At 41.6% G+C, this 10,431-nt stretch overlaps 1 protein-coding gene across 1 annotated transcript; it reads left to right on the top strand.

Annotated features, from left to right (window-relative positions):
* Window positions 1-745: 745 nt before the first annotated feature.
* LOC148076141 (neural cell adhesion molecule L1-like) lies at window positions 746-2,278 on the top strand. The gene is made up of 2 exons (XM_087793507.1): window positions 746-1,009; window positions 1,070-2,278. Exons 1-2 carry the CDS (start codon window positions 794-796, stop codon window positions 2,222-2,224), a joined length of 1,371 nt encoding a protein of 456 aa, XP_087649633.1. The 5' UTR covers window positions 746-793; the 3' UTR covers window positions 2,225-2,278.
* The last annotated feature ends 8,153 nt before the right edge of the window (window positions 2,279-10,431 follow it).

Below are 10,431 nucleotides of genomic sequence, written 5' to 3'. Positions count from 1 at the left end.
ATATTTTAATTCCAATTATTATTTAAAGAAGCAATAATGATGTTTTTATTGCATTAAAATAGTGTCAATCATGTGAGTTCACACACGTTGTTGCTTCACATCTGATGAAACAGGAAGTAGACGTAGAACATCCTGTTATCGTCTGGTTCCACCAATCGTAGGCGAGAAGCTGCTGATGATGAAGAGATTGACATCATGAAGCTGCAGAGGCGACTCTCACTCACAGACGCAGACAGAAGAATATTTTTATATTTTATATTTGAATTATTCATTATTTGTTATAGTTTAATTATTCAATATTTGCTATATTTTAATTATTCATTATTTGTTATAGTTTAATTATTCAATATTTGCTATATTTGAATTATTCAATATTTGTTATATTTTAATTATTTAATATTTGTTATATTTGAATTATTCAATATTTGCTATATTTTAATTATTCAATATTTGTTTTATTTGAATTATTCAATATTTGTTGTATTTGAATTATTCAATATTTGTTATATTTTTATTTTAATTATTCAATATTTGTTATTGTTTAATTTCAATTATTCAATATTTGTTATATTTTAATTTCAATTATTCAATATAAGTTATATTTTAATTCCAATTATTATTTAAAGAAGCAATAATGATGTTTTTATTGCATTAAAATAGTGTCAATCATGTGAGTTCACACACGTTGTTGCTTCACATCTGATAAAACAGGAAGTAGACGTAGAACATCCTGTTATCGTCTGGTTCCACCAATCGTAGGCGAGAAGCTGCTGATGGTGAAGAGATTGACATCATGAAGCTGCAGAGGCGACTCTCACTCACAGACGCAGACATGGCTGCACTGATGCTGCTGCTGCTGACCTTCTTCTCCAACAACATCCTCGCTGAGATCCTCAAGAGAGAAGGAGACGATCATCACTTCATCCTGAACAAACCAGCTGATGGCGTCTGTTTGTTCTCCAGATGGATCGGTGAGGAGAAGGAACTTCTGTGGAACTCTTCACATCATGTGAGTACAAGTGAGTGTGACTTCGATCGTGTCTGAACTGATGTGTTGAACGTTCTCCAGGTCACCATGAGTGAGGACTCCAGGCTGCAGAGAGAAGCTTCTTATACAACAGACCGTCTGAAGGTCTCAGACTCGGGTCAGTACCAAGAACTGTGCTGGACCCAGAACAAGGTGACGCACGAGAAGAACTTCACTCTCCTGGTTTGTGACGAACGAAAGATGAGACGTCAGGACTTGAGACCTTATGTTGGACAGACACTGGAGCTGGACTGTGAGGGTGTGGGACCAAACCAGAGTGTTCAGTGGGCTTTAGGTCATGAAAACTTCATAACAAGAAATTATGAATTAGCTTTAATCGATGATGAAACATCTTCAATGAACAAACTACAGCAAGTGAAGAACAAAACTTCTCTTCTGGTAACGATTGGTGTAAGTTCTGGTAAGATTTATTATTACTGTCTGCAGAAGAACCATCAGAGCTGTGAACGACTGAAGGAGTTTCATGTTTATATACAATATAATTACATTCTCAGGTCAGTGGGAGAGAGTCTGGAGCTGAACTGCTCTGACGTCACTGGAAACAAACCACATGTGTGGGAGATTAGTTCAGTGATGACATATGAAGAGATGAACAACTACACTCTGATGTTTCCATCACTGACCTTGAACCACACAGGTAGATACATCTGTGATCGCAGGGGTCAGTATGATTTTAACTACCTGACTGTGTGTCCTGAGTCTGACCCGCCTGCTGAGGTGTTCTTCACTGGAGGAGAGAACGTGACTCTACGATGTGACTGGAAACAGCCTGGTGAGATCTACTGGTTCATGAAGACAAACAGAACTGAAGGAAGAACATCACTTGTATATGAAGAACAAGAAGACAGAATCTTTCTCTCCGACACGAGGCTGGTGATCACGAACATCTCTCTGGAACACAGAGGAGACTTCTGGTGTGTGGTTCTGAAAGACAAACGTTGTGTGTTCACATCTAAGACCCTTGTAATGTTCGGAGAGCCAGAGGTTGATCACCATCTAGTGCGGTCTGTGATGCTCAGTGTCGTGATCTTCATGATGTGTGTTGTTGTTGTTGTTGTTGTTGTTGTTGTTGTTGTTGTTGTGGTCCAGAGGAGCAGAGAGCAGCTCCCAGCACCTGTGGAGGAAGTGCAGATGTTGGAAGTGTCTCCAGCAGATGTTCAGCCAGAGACTCTCTGAGCGTCAACATGATCCACGAGTGTTTGGATGAATCTTTCTTTGTAATCATTGTGACTCTTGTTTCATCTTCAGTGTCAATAAAGTGTAACCTTTGACCTCCAGTAAAAGACTCCAGTTGTCTTTGTGTAGAGATGAAGTCCATGAGTTGACGTCACATATTGTTCTTTTTCCTTCTTTCTGCTCCTCAGTCTGGTTCTGTTTCTCAATCATGTCTTTTTTCAAGGATGTTCTCAAGAAAACCAGGTGAAACATCTTCTCAATCTTCTCTGATGGCATCACAGCTGCTTCAATGATGATGGATTCGACACGAGAACGTTTCTAAAAGTCTCTCATCGTAACATTTCTACTCTTGTAAATGCAAGGATTTTAAAGGCTTTTATTTTGTCACGTGTTGTTATTTTGAAAACCTTTGACAGGAAGTTGAACTGGTTTCGAGAGTCAACAGCAGAAAAGGTTTCGTTCACGAGCAGAAACTCTTGAGAACCAAGATGTTCCAGAGAATCCAGTGTCGACGCTTGATAAGGAGAAAAAAGCAGTTCTTCAGTGTGTGTTTGTAACATCTTTACCTTTGTTGTTGTTTATTCTCTTCAAAATCAACTTCTGCTGAGTCAGGAAACATCAGAGAAAAGTTTGCTAAGTTTGTTAAATCAGTGGCAAATAAAAACACTGCAGGAAGTAAATCAATGTCATCAGAATATTGTGTGATTGAATTTATTTAATATTTAATGCTTGTTATATTTTTATTTCAATTATTCAATATTTGTTATATTTTAATTACAATTACTCAATATTTGTTATATTTTCATTTCAATTATCCAATATTTGTTATATTTTTATATAAATTATTCAATATTTGTTATATTTTAATTACAATTACTCAATATTTGTTATATTTTAATTTCAATTATTCAATATTTGTTATATTTTTATTTCAATTATTCAATATTTGTTATATTTTAATTACAATTACTCAATATTTGTTATATTTTAATTTCAATTATTCAATATTTGTTATATTTTTATTTCAATTATTCAATATTTGTTATATTTTAATTACAATTACTCAATATTTGTTATATTTTCATTTCAATTATCCAATATTTGTTATATTTTTATTTCAATTATTCAATATTTGTTATATTTTAATTACAATTACTCAATATTTGTTATATTTTTATTTCAATTATTCAATATTTGTTATATTTTTATTTCAATTATTCAATATTTGTTATATTTTAATTACAATTACTCAATATTTGTTATATTTTAATTTCAATTATTCAATATTTGTTATATTTTTATTTCAATTATTCAATATTTGTTATATTTAAATTACAATTACTCAATATTTGTTATATTTTCATTTCAATTATCCAATATTTGTTATATTTTTATATAAATTATTCAATATTTGTTATATTTTCATTTCAATTATTCAATATTTGTTATGTTTTTACTTTAATTATTCAATATTTGTTATATTTTCATTTCAATTATTCAAAATTTGTTATATTTTCATTTAATTATTCAATATTTGTTATATTTTTATTTCAATTACTCAATATTTGTTATATTTTCATTTCAATTATCCAATATTTGTTATATTTTTATATAAATTATTCAATATTTGTTATATTTCATTTCAATTATTCAATATTTGTTATATTTTAATTACAATTATTCAATATTTGTTATGTTTCTAATTTAATTATTCAATATTTGTTATATTTTCATTTCAATTATTCAATATTTGTTATATTTTCATTTTATTTTTATTTATTTATGTTTATTTATATTTATTTATTTATGTTTATTTGTATTTATTGATGTTTATTTATTTATTTTAATTTATGTTTATTTATATTTATTTATGTTTATTTATGTTTATTTATGTTTATTTATGTTTATTTGGTGAAAAGAAAATTAATTTATTGTCATGAGTCAATTCCTGGATGTTCTACTTCATATTGGTGCTCCGCCCTCTAACGGCTTCGCTATTGGTTTGTCTCTGAGAAAGCTAATGAACTCTCCACCCAGCAGGTTCAGTCCACTTCCTATAAAGGCAGGAAACACTCGCCGCACTTCCTCCTTTACAACTCAGAAGCTCCTGACAGTGGAATGTATGATGAATGAATATAGAAGCGAACAAATGTGTGCATGAAGCTCTAAGACTCCCTGAAGAGACACATGTCCTCTTCTCGACCAATCACACGCTGATCGTGTGACCTGTCGACCCACGCCGCCTCAGAGGTCATGATCAAAGCAGGTCAACCATGTTGTTCAAGAGAAACAAACAACATGGCCGTCCAGTGGCTCGCTGCGTGGAGTCGACCATGAGGTGTGCGAGAGCGACCAGGTAAGTATCTCTTGCAGACTCATGGTCCTCCTGCACTCGACGGGTTCACCTGAGGTGTTAGTGCGCATGTGTTTCTGTGAGTGTGACGTATTCACAGGCAACATAGAAGCTTTCGCCGCTAATGCTAAGCTAACATGCTAATGCTAAGCTAACATGCTAATGCTAAGCTAACATGCGTTCATAGACGGCGAGAGGTGTTAAACCCCTTCGTCCGGGTCGTGCCGAGACTGTAATGACGCAGTCTGTCCACACGAATGAAGGACAGACTCAACCATGTGTTTCCAGGCGAGCAGAGGTCCACGAGACCGGCTTCAGTGTTTACTTCCGGGTCGACCAGCGCTCGTGCCCGACAGAGCTGGACCGCTGAGGTGAGGGAAGGGAGGGAGGGATGATGGATGGATGGATGGATGGATGGATGGAAGGATGGATGGAAGGATGGATGGAAGGATGGATGGATGGAGGGAGGGAGGGAGGGAGGGATGATGGATGGATGGAAGGATGGATGGAGGGAGGGATGATGGATGGATGATGGATGGATGGATGGAGGGAGGGAGGGAGGGAGGGAGGGATGATGGATGGATGATGGATGGATGGAGGTAGGGAGGGATGAGGGAGGGAGGGAGGATGGAAGGATGGAGGGAGGGATGATGATGGAGGGAGGGAGGGAGGGATGATGGATGGATGGATGGAAGGATGGAGGGAGGGAGGGATGATGGATGGATGGAAGGAGGGAGGGAGGGATGATGGGTGGATGATGGATGGATGGATGGATGGAAGGATGGATGGATGGATGGATGATGGATGGATGGATGGAAGGATGGATGGAGGGAGGGAGGGAGGGAGGGATGATGGGTGGATGATGGATGGATGGATGGAAGGATGGATGGAAGGATGGATGGATGATGGATGATGGATGATGGATGATGGATGATGGATGATGGATGGAAGGATGGATGGAGGGAGGGAGGGAGGGAGGGATGATGGATGGATGATGGATGGATGGAAGGAGGGAGGGATGATGGATGGAGGGAGGGAGGGAGGGAGGGAGGGATGATGGATGGATGATGGATGGATGATGGAATGATGGATGGAAGGAGGGAGGGAGGGAGGGATGATGGATGGATGATGGATGGATGATGGAATGATGGATGGAAGGATGGATGGAAGGAGGGAGGGAGGGAGGGAGGGATGATGGATGGATGATGGATGGATGATGGAATGATGGATGTTCCAAAAACATATCAGTTGTTCTGAATCCAAAAGTAACTGGAGAAGACTAAAGCACTATAGTGTGTAATCTATATATATTTCAGAAGCTTTGTGTTCATCTGTTAATATTCATTTAATTAATTAATTAATGAATATTCATTTAATTAATCTAAAAAATCTCACTTTCCTTAAAGTCACTGAACTTGTTCTTCAGAAAAGGTTTGACACGGAAAACAGAAGCTAAAAGTAGAAATAATATTGTCTTCCACAGATTGAATGTTTTCTTCACTCGTCGTACAAACATTTGTTTTCTCTTAGTTTGTGTAGAAATACAACAAGAAAGTTTGACATATTGTTCTCCTCCCAGAGCTCAGAACATCAACTATAAGGTCCTTCTGCATTAAATACATGGACGTCATTGAAGGACCGAGTCTTCGTCTAGAAACATTGAAGGACCGAGTCACGACTGAATCTGCTCAGTGAGTCCAACAGACCCGAGTCACGAGTGAATCTGCTCAGTGAGTCCAACAGACCCGAGTCACGAGTGAATCTGCTCAGTGAGTCCAACAGACTTGATTCATGACTGAATCTGCTCAGTGAGTCCAACAGACCCAAGTCACGAGTGAATCTGCTCAGTGAGTCCAACAGACCCGAGTCACGAGTGAATCTGCTCAGTGAGTCCAACAGACTTGATTCATGACTGAATCTGCTCAGTGAGTCCAACAGACCCAAGTCACGAGTGAATCTGCTCAGTGAGTCCAACAGAATCGAGTCATGACGGAATCTGCTCAGTGAGTCCAACAGACCCGAGTCACAAGTAAATCTGCTAAGTGACTCCAACAGACCCGAGTCACGAGTGAATCTGCTCAGTGAGTCCAACAGACTCGAGTCACAAGTGAATCTGCTCAGTGAGTCCAACAGACCCGAGTCACGAGTGAATCTGCTCAGTGAGTCCAACAGACCCGAGTCACGAGTGAATCTGCTCAGTGAGTCCAACAGACTGGAGTCACAACTGAACTTTCTCAGTGAGTTCAACAGACTTGATTCATGACTGAATTTGCTCAGTGAGTCCAACAGACCCGAGTCACAAGTAAATCTGCTCAGTGAGTCCAACAGACCCAAGTCACGAGTGAATCTGCTTAGTGACTCCAACAGACCCGAGTCACGAGTGAATCCTCTCAGTGAGTCCAACAGACTGGAGTCACGACTGAATTTGCTCAGTCAGTCCAACAGACGCGAGTAACGAGTGAATCTGCTCAGTGAGTCCAACAGACCCGAGTCACGAGTGTATCCTCTCAGTGAGTCCAACAGACTGGAGTCACGACTGAATTTTCTCAGTGAGTCCAACAGACTCGAGTCACGACTGAATTTTCTCAGTGAGTCCAACAGACTAGAGTCATGACTGAATCTGCTCAGTGAGTCCAACAGACCCGAGTCACAAGTGAATCTGCTCAGTGAGTCCAACAGACCCGAGTCACAAATGAATCTACTCAGTGAGTACAACAGACCCGAGTCACAAGTGAATCTGCTCAGTGAGTCCAACAGACTCGAGTCACGACTGAATCTGCTCAGTGAGTCCAACAGAATCGAGTTATGACGGAATCTGCTCAGAGAGTCCAACTGACCCGAGTGACAAGTGAATCTGCTCAGTGAGTCCAACAGACCCGAGTCACAAGTGAATCTGCTCAGTGAGTCCAACAGACCCGAGTCACAAGTGAATCTGCTCAGTGAGTCCAACAGACCCGAGTCACAAGTGAATCTACTCAGTGAGTCCAACAGACCCGAGTCTAAAGTGAATCTGCTCAGTGAGTCCAACAGACCCGAGTCACGAGTGAATCTGCTCAGTGAGTCCAACAGACTCGAGTCAGAAGTGAATCTGCTCAGTGAGTCAACAGACCCGAGTCACGAGTGAATCCTCTCAGTGAGTCCAACGGACCCGAGTCATGACTGAATTTGCTCAGTGAGTCCAACAGACTCGAGTCACTAGTCAATTTTCTCAATGAGTCCAACAGACTTGATTCATGGCTAAATCTGCTCAGTGAGTCCAACAGACCCGAGTCACAAGTGAATCTGCTCAATGAGTGCAACAGACCCGAGTCACAAATGAATATGCTCAGTGAGTCCAACAGACCCGAGTCACGACTGAATCTGCTCAGTGAGTCCAACAGACTCGAGTCACAAGTGAATCTGCTCAGTGAGTCCAACAGACCCGAGTCACGAGTGAATCTGCTCAGTGAGCCCAACAGACTCGAGTCACGACTGAATCTGCTCAGTGAGTCCAACAGAATCGAGTCATGACGGAATCTGCTCAGAGTCCAACTGACCCGAGTGACAAATGAATCTGCTCAGTGAGTCCAACAGACCCGAGTCACAAGTGAATCTGCTCAGTGAGTCCAACAGACCCGAGTCACAAAGTATTCTACTCAGTGAGTCCAACAGACCCGAGTCACAAGTGAATCTGCTCAGTGAGTCCAACAGACCCGAGTCACGAGTGAATCTGCTCAGTGAGTCCAACATAATCGAGTCATGACTGATTCTACTCAGTGAGTCCAACAGACCCGAGTCACTAGTGAATCTGCTCAGCGCGTCCAACAGACCCGAGTCACAAGTGAATCCTCTCAGTGAGTCCAACGGACCCGAGTCACTAGTCAATTTTCTCAATGAGTCCAACAGACTTGATTCATGGCTAAATCTGCTCAGTGAGTCCAACAGACCCGAGTCACAAGTGAATCTGCTCAATGAGTGCAACAGACCCGAGTCACAAATGAATATGCTCAGTGAGTCCAACAGACCCGAGTCACGACTGAATCTGCTCAGTGAGTCCAACAGACTCGAGTCACAAGTGAATCTGCTCAGTGAGTCCAACAGACCCGAGTCACGAGTGAATCTGCTCAGTGAGCCCAACAGACTCGAGTCACGACTGAATCTGCTCAGTGAGTCCAACAGAATCGAGTCATGACGGAATCTGCTCAGAGTCCAACTGACCCGAGTGACAAATGAATCTGCTCAGTGAGTCCAACAGACCCGAGTCACAAGTGAATCTGCTCAGTGAGTCCAACAGACCCGAGTCACAAAGTATTCTACTCAGTGAGTCCAACAGACCCGAGTCACAAGTGAATCTGCTCAGTGAGTCCAACAGACCCGAGTCACGAGTGAATCTGCTCAGTGAGTCCAACATAATCGAGTCATGACTGATTCTACTCAGTGAGTCCAACAGACCCGAGTCACTAGTGAATCTGCTCAGCGCGTCCAACAGACCCGAGTCACAAGTGAATCTGCTCAGTGAGTCCAACAGACTCGAGTCACGAGTGAATCTGCTCAGTGAGTCCAACAGACCCGAGTCAAAACTAAATCTGCTCAGTGAGTCCAACAGACCCGAGTCATGAGTGAATCTGCTCAGTGAGTCCAACAGACCCGAGTCACGAGTGAATCCTCTCAGTGAGTCCAACAAACTGGAGTCACGACTGAATTCGCTCAGTGAGTCCAACAGACCCGAGTCACGAGTGAATCCTCTCAGTGAGTCCAATAAACTGGAGTCACGACTGAATTTGCTCAGTGAGTCCAACAGACTTGAGTCACGACTGGATTTGCTCAGTGAGTTCAACAGACTTGATTCATGACTGAATTTGCTCAGTGAGTCAAACAGACCCGAGTCACGAGTGAATCCTCTCAGTGAGTCCAACAAACTGGAGTCACGACTGAATTCGCTCAGTGAGTCCAACAGACCCGAGTCACGAGTGAATCCTCTCAGTGAGTCCAACAAACTGGAGTCACGACTGAATTTGCTCAGTGAGTCCAACATACTGCAGTCACGACTGGATTTGCTCAGTGAGTCCAACAGACTCGAGTCATGACTGAATCTGCTCAGTGAGTCCAACAGACCCGAGTCACAAGTGAATCTGCTCAGTGAGTCCAACAGACCCGAGTCATGAGTGAATCTGCTCAGTGAGTCCAACAGACCCGAGTCACAACTAAATCTGCTCAGTGAGTCCAACAGACCCGAGTCACGAGTGAATCTGCTCAGTGAGTCCAACAGACTTGAGTCATGACTGAATCTGCTTAGTGACTCCAACAAACCCAAGTCACGAGTGAATCCTCTCAGTGAGTCCAACAAACTGGAGTCACGACTGAATTTGCTCAGTGAGTCCAACAGACTGGAGTCACGACTGGATTTGCTCAGTGAGTCCAACAGACTCGAGTCATGACTGAATCTGCTCAGTGAGTTCAACAGACTTGATTCATGACTGAATTTGCTCAGTGAGTCAAACAGACTCGGGTCATGACTGAATGTGCTCAGTGAGTCCAACAGACCCGAGTCACAACTAAATCTGCTCAGTGAGTCCAACAGACCCGAATCATGAGTGAATCTTCTCAGTGAGTCCAACAAACTGGAGTCACGACTGAATTTGCTCAGTGAGTCCAACAGACTGAAGTAACGACTGGATTTGCTCAGTGAGTCCAACAGACTCAAATCGTGACTGAATCTGCTCAGTGAGACCAACAGACCCGAGTCAAAAGTGAATCTGCTCAGTGAGTCCAACAGACCCGAGTCATGAGTGAATCTGCTCAGTGAGTCCAACAGACCCGAGTCACAAGTAAATCTGCTCAGTGAGTCCAACAGATCAGAGTCACGAGTGAATCC

This window comes from Callionymus lyra, chromosome 6 (genome assembly GCF_982586985.1).
Source record: "Callionymus lyra chromosome 6, fCalLyr1.hap1.1, whole genome shotgun sequence".
NCBI lineage: Eukaryota > Metazoa > Chordata > Actinopteri > Syngnathiformes > Callionymidae > Callionymus > Callionymus lyra.
The sequence above is the reverse complement of the archived record's forward strand: the minus strand, read 5'-3'. Positions and strand labels throughout refer to the sequence as shown.

What these genes read in the sequence shown, in the direction of transcription:
- LOC148076141 (XM_087793507.1), top strand. Translation starts at nt 794, where the DNA reads ATGAAGCTGCAGAGGCGACTCTCACTCACAGACGCAGACATGGCTGCA. An exon ending in TGTGGAACTCTTCACATCAT is followed by an intron (nt 1,010 to 1,069) that starts GTGAGTACAAGT and finishes AACGTTCTCCAG; the next exon opens with GTCACCATGAGTGAGGACTC.